The 17,905-nt window shown below is 41.5% G+C and overlaps 3 protein-coding genes across 4 annotated transcripts; 1 reads left to right on the top strand and 2 right to left on the bottom strand.

Annotated features, from left to right (window-relative positions):
* Positions 1-32: 32 nt before the first annotated feature.
* LOC141428359 (uncharacterized) lies at positions 33-1,949 on the bottom strand. Its single transcript, XM_074088331.1, has one exon. It carries the CDS (start codon positions 1,727-1,729, stop codon positions 1,052-1,054), a length of 678 nt encoding a protein of 225 aa, XP_073944432.1. The 5' UTR covers positions 1,730-1,949; the 3' UTR covers positions 33-1,051.
* A 192-nt stretch (positions 1,950-2,141) lies between these two features.
* GTPBP1 (GTP-binding protein 1) lies at positions 2,142-16,802 on the top strand. Of its 2 annotated transcripts, XM_074088328.1 has the most exons (13): positions 2,142-2,262; positions 2,479-2,676; positions 3,493-3,604; positions 5,051-5,240; positions 6,493-6,671; positions 7,755-7,918; positions 8,808-8,930; positions 9,709-9,824; positions 11,128-11,272; positions 12,031-12,237; positions 13,513-13,758; positions 14,135-14,296; positions 14,871-16,802. In XM_074088328.1, the coding sequence occupies exons 2-13, from the start codon at positions 2,581-2,583 to the stop codon at positions 15,015-15,017; spliced, it is 1,887 nt and encodes a 628-aa protein (XP_073944429.1). In that variant the 5' UTR covers positions 2,142-2,262; positions 2,479-2,580; the 3' UTR covers positions 15,018-16,802. The 2 variants fall into 2 exon arrangements, with proteins under 2 accessions (XP_073944429.1, XP_073944430.1); XM_074088329.1 differs by having other exon boundaries at positions 2,142-2,676.
* A 228-nt stretch (positions 16,803-17,030) lies between these two features.
* On the bottom strand, positions 17,031-17,833 carry MED9 (mediator complex subunit 9). Its single transcript, XM_074088330.1, has 3 exons — positions 17,570-17,833; positions 17,382-17,487; positions 17,031-17,259 (listed from the first exon to the last, which is right to left on the bottom strand). Exons 1-3 carry the CDS (start codon positions 17,671-17,673, stop codon positions 17,119-17,121), a joined length of 351 nt encoding a protein of 116 aa, XP_073944431.1. The 5' UTR covers positions 17,674-17,833; the 3' UTR covers positions 17,031-17,118.
* Between the last annotated feature and the right edge of the window lie 72 nt (positions 17,834-17,905).

Genomic DNA, 17,905 nt, shown 5'->3' with positions numbered 1-17,905 from the left:
TTTCAATGGTTCGCGGAGCACATGATAGAGGATTTAATATATGGATGTGGATAAAATATTGTCTGCAACTGTATGTAATTAGGCCTTAAAACACTCATGTGACCCCTCGGTCCCCTCAGCGCCTCGTTTCATAAAACCACACTCGTGTTTTAAGGACCCCTATTACGATACAGTTGCATAAATAACTATAGTTACATTAGGAATATTAAAAAAGAAACATCTCTTGCAGAGCAGACTATGCACTATTTCTGGATATATGGCATCGTCTGGTGATCAAATAGTGAAATAAGCAAATAATTTATTGGTGTGAAGGTAGTAAAAGTAAGAGTTTGTGTACCTTTTTGTTTTGAAATCATGCATATAGATGAATTGGATAAGATAAAATATAAGAAATGTTTAAATGTTTTTCTTTGTAGTTTCATTTATATCATTAATCATTAAATACCAAATAAGCAATCAACCTTTGATGAAGTTTTGATTGACTTTTATATATTCGTTTTTTTTTCAATTATTTTTTTACAATATGATTTAATTATTTATTATACAACCAAAAAATCTAATTTAAAAAACTGGTCACATCAATGAAAAGGAGAAAATATGAATAAGAACACTTGTTATCACTAAAACATACAAAATGCATTTATTGTGATCTTTTGAAAGGTACACATGACAATTTAAATATAGAATTAAATCCTAATCATAAAAGTAGGTGCTGAGATAAATATTCAATACTACGAGTTGTAATATTGCTGCTCTACGCTAAGGCAAACCTCACAGCATACTCTATAAAAACATAGAATATTGTTATCTTGAAAAGCAGATAATTATTTACAACACTAAATATAATATAAAATTCAGTTATTGCATTATACATAAGTTCTAAGTTGTTAATATAAAATAAAATTATGTAAACAATCTAAGTTCTAAAGCCATCACGATCACCACCCCATGCACCTATTCAAAAGAGTGATTTCATGATTCAATTAACTAAAAAGGGATCAAATTCTTGCAGATCGATCTTGAACCGGTCACCTGTCCAGAATCTTAAAACTCAACTTTGGTTGTTCAATATTTCATCATCCCCAGGAGGATAGGCAGAGGGAGCGGCGGCCGTAGCGGGCGGGCCGGAGACCTTCTTGAGGGCCTGGCGGCGCGCGGCGTAGGCGGACATGCGCGCCAGGCGCGCGCGGCGCTGGTCGGGCGTCTCGCTGGCCAGGCGCCGCGCGGCGTATGCCGACATGCGCGCCAGGCGCCGCGCGCGCTGCTCCGCGCTCTCGTGCGCCAGGCGCCGCGCCGCGTACTCCGACATGCGCCGCAGCCGCAGCGCGCGCTGCTCCGCCGTCTCATTGGCGAGCCGCTGCGCCGCGTACGCCGACATCTTGGCGAGGCGCGACGCGCGCTCCTCCTCCGACTCGCTCTTTGGCCCTGAGCCCTTGCGGCGCCGGCGCCGCTCCGCGCTCGGCGTCGCCAACAGCAGCGGGTCCTCGAAGCCCAGCGACGATGTCTCCTCTGAGTAGTCGCTGTACGCCTGGTCGCCGCTGGTCTCCTCGTTTTCGGTCTTCACGATTCCGAACGGCATCTGCACCGCGTCCATGCTGAAATCTGAAGTGTTCATCGCTCTACCGACATCTACCTGTTCCGATTTTATAGTTGAGATCCACTCGTCGTTCGCTTTCGCTATTACCATTTTCTTCCAGGAACAATCGGTTACGCCATAGTCTTCACCCATATTGATTGTTCAGGGACAACGATATCCAGAGTATCATATTACCGAAACGTATCGCCAAAATACAATGATTCCTTGCATAAAATTAAATAAATCCTTTTAGAAATCACATTCTCCACTTGTTTACTTTTTCGACGTTTTCCTAGTTTACCAAAGACAAGCTTTTTTTGTTTCCTTTCCTTCGAAGCTGGGGTCTATTCTAAACTTCGAAGTTCGTATCATAATCTTACCGTCTCCCTTATCCTCCATATAAATGCCATTAGCGTGAGCGCGACATGACATGAATTTCAAACTTCATAGTATGAAACTTGAAGCATTAAGTTGTGAGCCATTTGTGAGCGCACCTGTGAAAAGCTATTTGAGCTCATTATTAAAACATTTTTTTTACTAATTTCCTCATGCCATAAACACGTCGAGCTAGAAAGGGGAAATGTTGAGTTGAGTTGTCAAAAAGTTGGCATTTTTTCCATCTGTTAATCTGTTTTTGGCCTGGCTCAGCTATTTTCATGTGTTAATACGATCATATTTTGTATCAAGTGAGTTTTGTTGAATTACAACTACACTATATAGTGCGACATTATAGACTTGCCAACAGTCTACTGCAGTCTACATGCGTTTTAGTGTCAATTTTGATTTTGTTGCGATGTGAAATATCCGTGTATTTATCGTCGCTATTCTTAGTGAATTTGACCATTTTATTGTGTTCCGTTGACATTGGTTGACTTGTTTTAATATATTTCGTTTATTTGTAGCCAATACAAACGTGGGAGTATAAGCTGTCTAGTAATGTGATGACATAATTGTGTAATAAGAATTGGTGTTACTCGCGCGCGCGATCCTTATCCTCAGTGAAGATGGACACCAGGGCTGACTCGCCGGTGGGGTTGGTGGAGCCCGAGGCTGGGGGCTATGTGGAGAGCGAGACAGACTACTCTAGCATCAGAGGGAAGGTGAGCTTTCGCATTTGTTTACAAACATATGTTTCCCGCGAAAATGTGCTGCGTTTGCTCATATTGATGCTAAATAAAGCATAAAAAAGACAACTCTTTATGTCTTTACTCTGCTAATTAAACACATAATTTACTTAATTTTGCTTAAGCTAACTCATCAGAAATTTTTGTCTCGTACTGAATAAATGAAAGAAAGAAGATAAATAAAAATAATGTATCTAAAACTACTTTTTCTTTGTTAGAAATTGTTTCTTTATTAATATTTATCTATAGCAATTATAATTATTAACAAATAATGATTAATTAGAATTTGTGAATTATGAAGGAACCCATTTTTAGATCCAGTTGCACAATCAATTGTAACTTTCCTGGATATTATTCCACCTCAAAAATAATTCATAAATCTGGTTTATTTTTGGCAAGTGGATTTAAAATAAAACAAAATCATTTTACTAATACTGTTTATAATGTGTAACAATTTATTAGTATGTTCTTAGTTTCTAAGTGTTATTAAAGAAAAAAACTGGTCTTCAATTACTTATTCATTATCTGTTATTTCAAAATCCATCTAACTATTATTTGCTTTATCTTTCACTGTATATTGCATAGTAGTTGGGGATTCCCCTGTAATGATGCAATGACCCCAAATTGTTACAATACAATGCAAGTGTTGCAACATTTTTGACTGTTTGTAACTTATGTTATGAATTTGGTAGATTTTTATTTTTGAATAAATTTTTAATTATATACTAAAATAAATAAAATCTAGGAAGAAAGTTAAAAGAAAATAACATTGAACTCAACTGTGTTTCTTAGATGGTGCTAGTGAGTCCCTCTGCGGACGAGTATGACCTCCTGCGCAAACAGCTGATGGAGAGGCTAGAGGCTGGCAACGGGGAAATCATATATGACATAGGACTGGGAGAAGGTATGTGCACTTGTAGTATATAGTTAAATAAAATGTGAAAGTTACAGTTGAGTTCCAAAACCCGTGAACAAAAATTTGATCAAAAATATCTGAACTGAACACGCTCCTCCGCCATTGACAATAGAGTTGTGTTCAGATATTTTTGATCAAATTTTTGCTCACAAGTTTATGAACTCAACTGTACAACCAGTGGTAAAACTAATAAATGGAATAGGTACTCGTAAATAAGATGGGTGAAAAGTTATAAATTATTAGATTAGAAAGTGTAATTACCACTACTGTACCCTATAGTTCTTTAGGTTGAATATTATATATTGCTTTGCCAACTTGATAAAAGTGCTTGCAAATAACTAGAAACAACATCAACAACCGGTATTTTCACAGCATACAAACGTCCCACAAAGAAGTGGCATGCTTCATGACATGAAGAGTTTTTGTATTTGACTCATTTGTTAAGAAAATTTTATTAAGAATAGAACTATGTGTCCTTGCAGCTCCAGTGTGAGCTAATTATCAGTACTGTTTACCAATAATGCCAGATAGAGATAAGGCATACTTGATGCCACCAGATTATGCAAACTATAATCTTATCGCTGTGCTGTACTTGCTATCATATTACCATGACATTAAGGTGTTATTGTTAAAGAAATATACAATTAATGCTGCACTTACACTATTCAGTTTGGACATGGTAAATCATAACTGATTATTTTAAATTGATATTTAGTTATGATTGAATTATATTTGAGTAATGTTGGGTGAAATCAAATGTGGATGATTAATTTAGTTGCAACATATATATGTACATTTATTTCCCCTCAATAGTTTCTAAAATAAATCCTACCTAATGTGCACAGGCCTTTAAATTGTTGTAACTTAAGTGTCTTTTGAGGTAGCTCAGTCAATACTGAACTCACTGATGGATAAACTCCATATACCTATGCTATGCATAATTTTCTTCAATATAGCTGAAAAGCCAAGAAAATTTAAACAGTTCCAATAAATACCATAATTTACTAGTAGAGTAAAAATAGCGATAGTATTGGCGACGGTTTGGCGCGGGCGCGGCGTGCTGATCCAATAGGTTTCAGTAGAGCAGCGACCCCCGCCTCATGCAGCCCTGTAGGGCTACTACGAAATTAGAATATCGAAGTTCGTATCGTACCGTCCCTCTCACTTTCGTATTGAATAGCATAAGTGTCAGAGGGACCGCACGACAAGAACTTTGAGTTTTGCAGGTGCCTTGCAGTAGGTAGTTTTCCGTTCGAACTTTTCTCTGATTCGGAATTCCGCATGGTGGCCTGTGCGTTCGGAATTGAAATAAACGTACGTGTGTGATGTATTTACAGAAATCGAATCGATATTTCGAATCGAAATTCCGAAACGGAATTCCGAGTGTATGTGGCCGCTCTTAGCAGAGGCCTTGAATCGTACGTTTGGTGTCAGACGGTCGCGGTCTGACGGAGGAGGAGTACAACGCGTCGGTGGCGACGCTGCAGTCCCTGGTGAGCGCGGAGCGCGTGTCGTGCGTGGAGCTGCGGCGCTGGCACTGCGGGGGCGGGGGCGCCGAGCGCGGCCTCACCGGACAGTACCTGCTGCGCGCAGAGCGCCCGCACACTGACTTCATGGAGATCAGGTACCTACAAACATTCCATGCCTGATCCACGATAGGCGTGCATTGGGTCCATGCCGGGGTGGATAGCGTTAGTTTTCCCAGCGTCGTTCGCAAGACCGGTAGATTGCTGGTTTGGGATCACTTCGTGACGTGCACATTTTTGTTTTATTTTTACCCATTTTTCCCATTCCCATGTTATATTATAATTATATTATTATCTAGCCTGGATTGATGACCCACTGCTGGGCAAAGGCCTCGCTCCATGTCCTCTGTTCCTCCCGATCCAAAGCAGGAAATACATCCAGGTCGTCCCGCCATCTCCGCCTGGGCCTACCCCACCGTCGCCATCCGTCTTGTTGTCACAAATGAATATTTTCTTTTTTTCCTTCTTTCAACATGTTTTAATGTTTATTTGGGCACAAACGGTACATGGTTCTTAAAAATAAACAAATTGCAATTTACATAAACCAATAAAGCTGCCACCACTTACTGATTCATTTAAGTAAAAGTAAAATGAACGGGAAACAAAACTGAAAACATCGCGCGTTACACTGCACATCAGCCGCAGTCTGCGTTTCCACCATCATCATCATCCCAGCCTATATACGTCCCACCTATATACGTAGTCCCAGTGCGAATTGGGTACTTCACACACACCATTGAATTGCTTCGCAGGTTTGTGCAGATTTCCTCACGATGTTTTGCTTCACCGTAAAGCTCGTGGTAAATTTAAAATGTGATTCCGCACATGAATTTCGAAAAACCACCATAATAATAATTCATTTATTTCAAGAACAACATAGGTCCAAATTAAATACATACAATTCTAAGTCAATAAGCAAAAATAAATAATAATAGTAATAGATGTGTGAAAAATGTGTTGCGAGGAATGTGTTGTTCATGAACCAATAGAAACGCTTCACTTCACAGAATTGCTTTGTCAAGCAATACGATGTCACTATCACTTTTTTAGTGGATCACGATTCAGTTGTTACAATAGTACACACTAATTTTTAACGCAAAATAAAACGGAATTTAAAATTTCCGCGATTGGTAGTGATCCATAGATAAAAAAAAAGATATAAAATATTGCGATCACTATTCTCGAACACGTCAGACATCTTGTTTCACGGAACACTCGGGACCAACTGGATGCCGTCTGCAGTCGGGTTCGAAATCGTGACTGCAGCGACAGACGCCACGTCGCCTGCTGCTGCCGCGTGCAGTCGGCTACCAGCCGGCACCTTAACCATATGTCCCGTCTACTCGTCAGGGTGGCGGTGGTGGGCAACGTGGACGCCGGCAAGTCGACGCTGCTGGGCGTGCTGACGCACGGCGAGCTGGACAACGGGCGCGGGTTCGCGCGCCAGCGGCTGTTCCGTCACAAGCACGAGATGGAGAGCGGCCGGACCAGCTCCGTCGGGAACGATATACTGGGCTTCGACTGCATGGGTCAGTGCACAGCACACCGATAATGCAGAAGGGCTACTACGAAAATCCCTCTTTTTAGGGTTCCGTAGCCAAAATGGCAAAAACGGAACCCTTTTAGTTTCGCCATGTAAGTCTGTCTGTCTGTCCGTCCGCGGCTTTGCTCAGGGACTATCAATGCTAGAAAGCTGTAAATTTGCACGAATATATATGTAAACTATGCCGACCAAATGGTATAATAAAAATTTAAAAACAATTTTTTTAGAGTACCTCCCATAGACGTAGTGGGGGTGTTTTTTTTTTCTCATCCAACCTTGTAGTGTAGGTAAGGTATCGTTGGATTGGTCCTTTAAAACCATTAGGGAGTTGCTAAAACGATTTTTCGATTCAGTGATTTGTTTGCAAAATATTCAACTTTAAGTGCAAATTGTCATTAAAGTCGAGCGTCCCCCCTCTAAAATTTAAACAGGTGGGTGGAAAAATTTGAAAAAATTCAGGATGGTAGTAAGTATATCAAACTTACAAGGAAAAAGTTTTCTTTAGAATTATGAGTAGTTTAAGAGTATACCTAAACTTGGAATATTCCGTACAAAATACGAAATCCTTAAAAAAATATTACTTAATTTTTTCGTAATGGCCACGGAACCCTATTTCGGGCGTGTCCGACACGCTCTTGGCCGGTTTTTTTTTTCTCTTTCTGCAATGTGGCGATCTGTGAAGTCAACACAATAGGCCACTCCTCTGTCTTTTCTTGTCTTTGTCATCAACTGAGAAATACTCCACTGAGCCTGCTTTCCTATTAAATACTATTGGCGCGTGCGGCATGATGAACGTGGATGTGGCACGATGACAAGTCTGAAAACCGGACTTCGTAATATAAGGCCAGGTGTCTTCAAAAGCTTTCCGAATATTTGTACAGGTGATTCAGTTAGTTGGCTTTGTCAACCACAATTCCTGGAAAACAATCACAGGAGTATTCAGCCAAACCAACCCAAGTATCTGCTGAAACATCCCGGAATAATTTGAAGGCACCTTGTGTAATACACGAAACCCGAGGCGATGGAGGCCACTGACTTAGCTGTAAATTAATGTTAAAGTTAATTACAGGCAACGTGGTGAACAAGCCCGACCACGGCACGCTGGACTGGGTTAAGATCTGCGAGAAGTCTTCCAAGGTCATCACGTTCATCGACTTGGCGGGGCACGAGCGCTATCTCAAGACCACGGTCTTCGGGATGACCGGGCACGCTCCAGACTTCGGCATGCTTATGGTGAGTTGAAGGTGAACTCACTTATGGATACGCATACTGAGCGGATGAACTGACTTATGACTACTTGTGGTGAGCAGATTACTGATTTCTATCTACTTGATACTGAGGGGATGAACTGACTTATAAATGACTACTTTGATACTGAGTGGATGAAGTAATTTATGACTACTTGTGGTGAGCAGATTACTGATTTCTATCTACTTCATACTGAGGGGATGAACTGACTTATAAATGACTAGGTACTTTGATACTGAGTGGATGAAGTAATTTATGACTACTTGTGGTGAACGAACAGATCTACTGACTTCTGACTATTTCATACTGAGTGGATGAACGGACTTATGAAGTTATGACTACTTGATACTTATTGGATGAACTGACTTATGACTACTTGTGGTGAGCAGATGAGCTGACTTTCGACCACTTATACTGAGCAAGTGTACTAACTCAGGCCTACTTATGAGCAGTAGATGAATTGGTTTGTGTCTACTGTTCTGAACTGAACATGACTACTTGTAGGATGAACTGACTTATGACTAGACTTCGTGGATGAACTGACTTATGACTACTTGTACTACGAGGATGAACTGACTTGTGACTACTTGTACTACGAGGATGAACTGACTTGTGACTACTTGTACTACGTGATGATGAACTGACTTATGACTACTTGTACTACGAGGATGAACTGACTATGTCTACTTGTACTACGTGGATGAACTGACTTATGACTACTTGTACTACGAGGATGAACTGACTTGTGACTACTCGTGACTCCAAATACACGTTCATTGTACTGCTGCCATAGTATTGATTTGCGTCCAATGCAGCTGCAAAAGTTTAGAAGCTACGACAACTATTCAGTAGTGGATTTCGTTTTGTTACGTAGATTGGTGCGAACGCGGGCATTGTGGGCATGACCAAGGAGCACCTGGGGCTGGCGCTGGCGCTCTCCGTGCCCGTGTTCGTGGTCGTCACCAAGATAGACATGTGCCCGCCCAACGTGCTGCAGGTACGGAAACTTGTACATTGTACAACGAGTGCGGAAAAAGCCCGAGCTGCAGGCGAGGGTTGATAGTTAAATCGAGGGTAAAATGGGTTTTATAAACATGTTATACACTGCAAATTATTAAACTTTAAATATAAACCTGTTGCCAAAAAAAACTGTGACAAACAAGTTCATTTACATACAAGGTACATTTTTTTTCCATTTTCAAAGAAATAGACAAACGACAAATACCTATACGCTCGGAAGACAACATTCCTACGGGCACTCGGGTAAAAAGTAATTTTATGTCGCCAATATCCAGCATAAATACGAAGTTCACGAGCATGAAGAGTTAATAAGTAATTTTTCACACCTCTCCTTCAGAAAAGTAACTTTTCCTCCCTGACGATAGGGAGCAAAGTGCAACTTTTCTGTTCAAGACTTTTCTAAGTGTTTTATTGCAAATGCAATTTTTTGAAGTTGATAATTGTAAAGCCACGCCATTTTCTATGCCGTTTGTTTTTTAATTATATTTCGAATTTTTTTTTTCAAGGATCTTAATGCTCGGTGTGAAAAGTTGTATGAGCCACTCGGGAGCAATATTATTTTCATCTTGGGCGTTGACACTTGAATCCCTCATTACGCTCAGGATTCTATTGCAGAATCCTTCGCTACATTCTGGATTCAATGTACGCCCTCGCCGTAAATACACCATTTTGCTCCTTTGTGACACAAATAACTATTATTCAGTCTACGTCCATCATAAATAATTCACGACACTGAAGAAGTGTTTTTCCCGCAGGATAATCTTAAGCTGCTAATTAGGATCCTGAAGTCATCCGGGTGCCGCAAGGTGCCCGTCATGGTCAAGACAAAGGATGATGTCATCGTTAGCGCCACTAACTTCGTCTCACAGAGGTACGTAAAGTTTCTTCGAATGTTACAATGATAGATGGTTGAAAAAACACAGATAAATAAATCCATTATGCGAAGTGATAAAAATACAACTACAGTAAAATCCGGTTATAACGACGGCCAAGGGACCGGTAATATTACGTCGTAATAACCGGACGCCGTACTAAACGAACGGATGTACTCATAGTGGCTCATATTAAAACCAAACATTTGCCTATACTTACGTCGCTAAAAACGGTTGCTTGTTAAATGCGAAGTCGTACTAAACGGACTATGCTGTAGTTTGAACGTTTCTAGTTCTCTAGTCTCGCGCTGGCAATGCGGGTCAAATTGTCCGATATGTGACAATACAATAGAACGCAACCATCACCAATAAAAGCTGCGGGAAGAGTGGCGGTCGGTCGCGGCCTTTGATCTCGGATCGCAGGTCGGTCTTGTTGACCAACCGTGGTGCTGGTCGCCTCTATGGCCTGCTACCTATACACGGGGTGATTGTATACATTTAAGATTGTTTTTTTTGGAATCTTTTTGTATTTTTTATTTCAATTCCAAATTTTTACTTTTACTGTCATCCCGTAAAACCTAAATTGAAAATACAAACTGAAATTTAGATGCACAAAAAACCAGAAAAATAAGACCAGCACTGGGAATCGAACCCAGGTCCTCGGCATTCCGTGCCACGTGCTATACCGCTATACCACTGCTGGACACTGCTGCTGCTGGATGTATACATTTAACCAACCAGCCTACGTTGCCGCCCCGTGTAAGGGGTGTGCTTATAAATATAACAATCTTTTGATATAACTGTAACATTTATTTATTTAACCCTTAATAAGGTAGAGGCGATTTAGCGACCACATGCATTGATTTGGAAATTCAACCTTATTGTTTTAGTAATAAGTTACAATATTCTTTGCAATTATTGAAAATACTGCTAGCTTTAAAAGTATACTTTTCCAGGTATGTATTCGATAGGCTTTTGATTCTGTTGGTAGTATTGATGGTAATTAATTTGTTTGCCTTTCTTTTCGTTTCATTTAGGATAATTCTGCATTTAATATAATTCACTCAAGATGTAATATTTCTATGATTTTTTTTATAAAGTTAACCTAAACTAACCAAACCCAATGCATATAAAAATAATTAATAATGGCTCTGCAAATTTTTTTTTATCCATACCAAATACGCAATAAATAAATGAATTATGAATTATGAAAATACCAAATGTTACAGTTATATTATATCAATCAATCAATTAGATGTATCGGGTCGCAACCGTAAGAAAGACTTAACGTTATTCGGGCAGGCTGTGCCCCATCTTCCTGGTGTCGAACGTGAGCGGCGAGAACCTGGAGCTGCTGACGATGTTCCTGAACTTGCTGAAGACGCGCATGCCCTCCAGCGACGACCAGCCCGCCGAGTTCCAGATCGACGACACTTACTCCGTGCCCGTGAGTACACGGCCCATGCTGGCTCGGCTCCGTAACCTATGGCGCACATTGAGCATGACCAGGCAGCTCCTAAAAAGCCGCGGTGGCCTAGTGGTTTGACCTATCGCCTCTCAAGCAGAGGGTCGTAGGTTCAAACCCCGGCTCGCACCTCTGAGTTTTTCGAAATTCATGTGCGGAATTACATTTGAAATTTACCACGAGCTGCTGTGAAGGAAAACATCGTGAGGAAACCTGAACAAACCTGCGAAGCAATTCAATGGTGCGTGTGAAGTTCCCAATCCGCACTGGGCCCGCGTGGGAACTACGGCCCAAGCCCTCTTGTTCTGAGAGGAGGCCTGTGCCCAGCAGTGGGACGTATATAGGCTGGGATGATGATGATGATGATGAAGGGACCCGTCTCGCAGGTCGGCCTCCTGGGTAGGATGTACCATTCAAGGCGTCCAGGTCGTAGCAATCATGAAACGGCGGGTCATCCAACAACAAAGTTTAGATTAAAATCATATACATAATACATAAACCGTACCATAAAAATATCGAGTAACCAGGTTAGTCCCTTTCGGAAAAAAAGGAAGGACAAAAGTTTCCGAAAGACAAAACTGTCTCAAAACACAGTCATTCATTCCCGTAACGCTCGCAGTAATGTCGGAGCTCACAAAAACTATGAGATTTGACATTTCGGCGAGCTCACGCTGCACTAGCGCCTCTAGCGGCGAATCGATACGCGATAGCCGTAATTCCAAGTAGTGCGTTGTTTTTAGGGCGTGGGCACGGTTGTGTCGGGCACGACGCTGGCGGGCGTGATCCGTCTGAACGACACGCTGCTGCTGGGGCCCGACCCGCTGGGCCGCTTCTCGCCCATCACCGTCAAGAGCATCCACCGCAAGCGCATGCAGGTGGCCGAGGTGCGCGGCGGACAGACCGCCTCCTTCGCGCTCAAGAAGATCAAGCGCTCGCAGATACGGAAGGTGACAACTATGCTCACGGCACTGTCGGCCACAAGGGTTATTCCCACCTGTTACCACTAATTTGTTACCAGTGATAACAGGTGGGAAATTTGTTCCCATCTGTTACCACTAAACTAATTGCTGGTAACAACTGGGATTTTTTTCCCAGTTATAGTTACCACCACATTCATTTGAATTTTCAGCAGTTTACTGTCAACATATTAAAAAAAGGTTCTATCGGTTTATGGAGTTATTATAAATCTTATCGCGAATATTTTTCAAACTATTGGGGAACTGAACTACTGGGGAAAAAAATCCCAGTAGTTAGTCCAATTGCTTAAGTGGTAACAAATGGGAAAAAATCCCAGTTGTTACCACCAAGTACTTAGTGGTAAAAGATGGGGGGGAAATCCCAGCTGTTATCACTGCTAACAAATTGGTGGTAAGAGGTGGGAATACCATGGGAAAGGCACGTTACCCGGTGGAGCCTGGCTCACACGCTGTTGCTAGACAATAGCTGTAGGAAGGTATGCAGTATGGTCACGGCACTGTCAGATATGTTAACCGCTGGGGTCTAGACCACACGCTGATGCTGGGCGAGGACCCGCGGCAAAGCGCGGCCGTAGCACTGTCGGAGGAACTTAAACCATAGCGCGTAGACTTAGACGACTATACCGTTCAAAGTTCACCACAGATGTGCGAGTATGTGTTTGTCATAATCATGAACTGCATAATAATGGAGCCTTAATCACAGGCTGTTGCTAGGCTTTTTCGCGCACAAGATCAAGCGCTAGCGTATACGCAAGCTACCACAAATAACTATAAAAAGTTTGGAATTCAAGATTAGACAGAGAAAGTATACTGGTGACGTACCAGTTACGTTTGCTACATCGAAAGAGACGTTATAATCTCAATTTGTCATGGAAACACGAACATCGCAAACGTTCCGCTAGAGGCGCTGTTCGTGTTTCCATTCAAATTGAGATTTTAACGCGAATGCGATCGAGACGTATTTTCTAACCGAAAACTTACACTAAGGGCACTGAGCGTGTATTTGAATAAGTTATTACTACAGTTTAAAACTATGTATATTATATCAGTCAACTGTATTTCGACTACTTGTAACATTCACCATTTTCGCTCTTGTTGAACGTGAACGCCGTAACATTCAAACAAAAAATGTAATGTTAGTCGTCAACGTCACCCACTTAAAACTGGTGCGTGCATGTGAAATGAAAATACAAATTCATGCCTATAGCCCTAACGTTTTATAGTAAGCTGAGCTACTGTTCCCAGGGTATGGTGATGGTATCCCCGCTACTAGAGCCGCAGGCGTGCTGGCAGTTCGAAGGGGAGATCCTGGTGCTGCACCACCCGACCACCATCTCCTCGCGCTACCAGGCCATGGTGCACTGCGGCTCCATCCGGCAGACGGCCTCCATACTGTCCATGTCGCGCGACTGCCTGCGCACCGGCGACAAGGCGAGAGTGCGCTTCAGGTTCATCAAGCATCCGGAGTACCTCAAGCGGGGACAGAGGATGGTGAGTGTTGTGATTGTCCTGCAGGCCATATAGCACGGGATCGGTTCCATGGCCAGCGTAGGACGGACGACCTGGTTAAAGCCACGGGTTCACGATGGATGCAGTACGCTTCCAACCGAAGCAACTCAATCTCTATGGGAGAGGCCTATGTCCAACATGGACGTCCTGAAGCTGATATGATGATGTTAACAGTTTAAAAGGACGTCTAGACGTCATTAGGGAATGTGCGTCAAAATTTGGACATCCGAACGTGGCCTCCTCCTCACACCTCTATGGCGTGCATTGAGAAGGCAGCGCTAGTGGCGCGAAGTACCAACTACCTACCCTAGAATCGACCCGATGCACGCCAATGCCTCATACAGTTGTTACTCGTCAGGTGTTCCGCGAGGGCCGCACGAAGGCAGTCGGCAACGTGCTGCGGCCCGAGCCGGCCGGCGCCGCGCCGCGCCACAAGCCGCAGCAGCCGCGCCACAAGCACGAGCGCCGCGCCCCGCTCCCCGCCGCCCCCGCCGCCCCCGCCGCGCTAGACAGCGTCACGGTGAGTACGGTGACACCCCGACCTCAAGGGGGAAAGCCACACTATGTTACACAGCGTCGGTAGATGTGTGCTCTAATGGAGCCGTCTCATAAGGAAAACTGGTTCAGTGGAGGTGCTGGGATTTTTATTTTTTATTTTTTTATTTGACTGGATGGAAAAGCAAATGGGTCTCCTGATGGTAAGAGATCACCACCGCCCATAAACATCTGCAACACCAGGGGTAATGGGATGCCAACTCCTAAGATGGGATACCTCACGTGCCAGTAAACCGGCTGTCTTACTCTCCACGCCGGTGCAAACTGCTGCTTCACGGCAGGAAGCGAGCAAGATGGTGGTAGCAAGACCTTGCACAAGCTCCTACCACCTGCAAATGGTCTTATTCCTGAAAAAGAAAAAGACGCAATTTTATTCACTTTTGCCGGACTAAGCTTTTGCTATTCCTATTTAATATTTGTACACTTGCCTATTTTAACAAATACTAATTAGTAGCAATTGAAGTGCCGAAAAATAGTCATAGCTCGACAGTGGCGTCAATTTGGTTCAAAGCAAAAAATAATCTTAGCGAATTTGACAGGAAAACGACGTGACGACGGTAGACTCCCCGTTTGAGGTGCAGACAGACAAGCGCGGCGCGAGCGGCGCGGGGGGCGCGGGCGGCGGCCGGCGCGGACGCAAGCGGCACGACAAGCCGCCCGAGCCCGCCGCCCTCGTCGCAAACTAGCCACAAACACTACACGACGGTTAACAGAAAAACCTGGTAACACTGGCTCGGACGATCCCTTAACGGTCATGCTGTCCTATTATTTTTGGTATTGATGTCATTCAAATGTTAACTTCTCAACGAGGATGTCACTTGAAATAATAGTATATTGCAATTGACGCTTGAAACCGATGCAATGTTACTCCATTTTGTCCTGATTGTCACTAAATTAGGTTCTTCTTTGGGGTTGCATCTATTATACTCTGATTGACGATCACGGGTCAAACTCTTGGCATAGTGTGTATCAAAATGTTGACATCACCCCGCTGTGTAGTTACCACACAGATAAAGTTGTATTTTTCTAACAAATTCAGAGGATATGTCCCGATAATTATTAGGTATTCAATTCTACAAGATAAAGTTAGGAAGTTGTCGTACTTTCATTTTATGTCTAGCAATTTTGTACCTATAACACATTTTTAACCCTTTAACCGCCACTGTCTGAATTATAAGACACAAATAATCCAGCTCATTTCGCCGCAGTCTTATAATTAAGACACGGACACGTACGAACGAAAACGTATTGGCGGTTAAAAGGTTAAAATTGCATGCAGTTTATATTTGATAAGGTCCAGGATCCGCCTATATTCAAACCATTATTTACCAGAAATTAGAAAGACAGATACTTCTGACTTAGGGGAACAATGATTTTATATATTGGTACAGAAAATAGTGAATGCTACGTGCAACAGCTTCCTAACTGCAAATATCATTTTGGCGAGATTAACTGTCTATAGCCATTAAAATTTCACCTTACAAGGTAGTAAAGATCTAATTTCAGTGTAAGTTAGATATATTATGTAGATAAAATTGAATGTCTACTTATGGTACACTTAATTTGCTGCCAAAAAATCTAAGATCCAGTGAGAAAATTACAGCTACTAGTACTAGATACTAGTGAGATTATCTGGCAGTTATTGAGTGTTTTGAATAATAGACTGTACCTATATCCATAAATGGTCTCAATTTAACTCATAGTTGGATATTTTTGACAACTACTTTTCTTATTGCTGTATGTACATACAAATGGGCGTTTACATCTTTGTCTTAGATTAAAATCTTAAAACAAATATTCTTCTGTCTAGGGGGACATATTTAATTGTTGCGGTATTTAGATATTCTCGAAAATAAATGGCGAGAAATGTACAATTCGTATATATATGTATTTGATTAATGTGACACACAGTTACTTATTACTTTGTTTTTTTTTTATAAGGTTTAATTTGAAAAAGTACATTAATTGTATTAAAATTTGTTATTGGTGAACAATTTTATAGTTTGAAAATTCTTGAAGCAATAATCATTTATTATAAGGTGATGTGAAATGAGCAGCTTTCACTGGGTTTTTGTTGTGATGTTTTTTTTATTAAGGAATCAATAGGATCTAGGTATTGTTTTGATATAAGTTACGGCCAGCTGATATACTATCAGCTACTCCATAACAATGTTCATTAAATGCAAATAAATGATCACTTCTGTACCTTGTCATTTTAATGTCATGTTTGAAAAGCCATACAAAATTGTGTACAGACTAAAAAGCACCAAGGTACAAAATTGATCACTTATTTATGACATTGACTGTACATTAGTTGTATTTAGTGAGGCTAGCTGCTCCATCCGTATCATAATATTCAGTATTTTGATTGTTTGCAGAACCATTACTATGTGATTTCCTAGTTTAAGTGAGAGAATATTTTTATTGATTTGTTCTGAGTGAGAGAAATAAATAGCTCGAAATAATTATAATCTTTTATTAACTCATAATTATAACTGTAGGTGACTAATTCATTAACTAATGTTGAATATTGGTTTATTTTTTCAATTGTTTCTTGGCATCTTGAATGCCTTCTCTTACATTTTGAGAAAATTTTCTAAAAAATGACATCAGCCTGTTTATTTGTTCTGGGTCCATTTGGGAGGCCTTCTCCTTTCCTCTGTAAAACATGGACACTGCAAGTTGTGCAGCGCGTCTTACTGGATAAGACTCTGCTATTCTTTGGACTAGGCGCTCATTGTCAGCTAAATACTTCAGCAAGGCTCTGAGCGGCATCGTGATGGATTATCACTTGAATGAAGTTTCGAATGAGCACATGTTTCGGTACTTTTGCAGCAGGTCACGTTTCAGTTGCAGCTGGGCTCGTAGCACCTCAAACTGCTTTATTTGGTCCTGCTTGTTGTATTCTATGCCTGGCAAGCGCCTTATCTGTACCAAATTAGAACAAACTTGTGACAAATAATACCAGGAGAACCTTGGAGACAATTTAAGTTGTATATTATTTAAATTTTGCTAAAGTCTGGTCCAAACACGGCGTGTAATCATCTTACCTGTGCGCGGGCGTAGTCAAATTTTTTTTGCAATTCCAGCACCTTTTGGCTGCAGTCCTGAGACTCTCGCGCTTTCGCGGAGTTGTCGTGGAAATCACGCTCGACACTAGACAATGAGAAAAGTCATGTTATAAATAGCGTACTATCTAAAACGTGAAAGGCTAAAAATAAGATCTATATGTAAATACCTTCGTATTATTTCGTATACAATGGGTAAAAAATCTACGTCAACTTCTTGCACAGATAACGGGGTGAAGTTGTTTGATTCGGGGAGGTCTGTATTGTTTTCCATCACAAACGCAATATGAAAAATTTTAAGATCACTTGCCTAAAAACGTCTTATCTTAACGTATCGCGAAATACACTTCGTATTCACACGAGAACAACAAAAATCGAAGAAAAATGCAATATGCAATAAAAAAATCTGCAGCTCCTGCCTGCCATGCCATGCCACAGGTAAAGAAGAAATAAAATGTCGGTCAAATATAAAAAAAAAATACCTTTTCAGCGGTTTTTTACTTAAC

Source organism: Choristoneura fumiferana, chromosome 5, assembly GCF_025370935.1.
Source record: "Choristoneura fumiferana chromosome 5, NRCan_CFum_1, whole genome shotgun sequence".
In the NCBI taxonomy this organism is placed as follows: domain Eukaryota; kingdom Metazoa; phylum Arthropoda; class Insecta; order Lepidoptera; family Tortricidae; genus Choristoneura; species Choristoneura fumiferana.
The sequence above is the reverse complement of the archived record's forward strand: the minus strand, read 5'-3'. Positions and strand labels throughout refer to the sequence as shown.

Coding starts and splice junctions, on each gene's coding strand:
- LOC141428359 (XM_074088331.1), bottom strand. CDS start 1,729: ATGGGTGAAGACTATGGCGTAACCGATTGTTCCTGGAAGAAAATGGTA.
- GTPBP1 (XM_074088328.1), top strand. CDS start 2,581: ATGGACACCAGGGCTGACTCGCCGGTGGGGTTGGTGGAGCCCGAGGCT. Junction 5,241..6,492: donor ACTGACTTCATGGAGATCAG/GTACCTACAAAC, acceptor TCTACTCGTCAG/GGTGGCGGTGGTGGGCAACG. Junction 9,825..11,127: donor ACTAACTTCGTCTCACAGAG/GTACGTAAAGTT, acceptor TTATTCGGGCAG/GCTGTGCCCCATCTTCCTGG.
- MED9 (XM_074088330.1), bottom strand. CDS start 17,673: ATGGAAAACAATACAGACCTCCCCGAATCAAACAACTTCACCCCGTTA. Junction 17,488..17,569: donor GTATACGAAATAATACGAAG/GTATTTACATAT, acceptor CTCATTGTCTAG/TGTCGAGCGTGATTTCCACG. Junction 17,260..17,381: donor TTGACTACGCCCGCGCACAG/GTAAGATGATTA, acceptor AATTTGGTACAG/ATAAGGCGCTTGCCAGGCAT.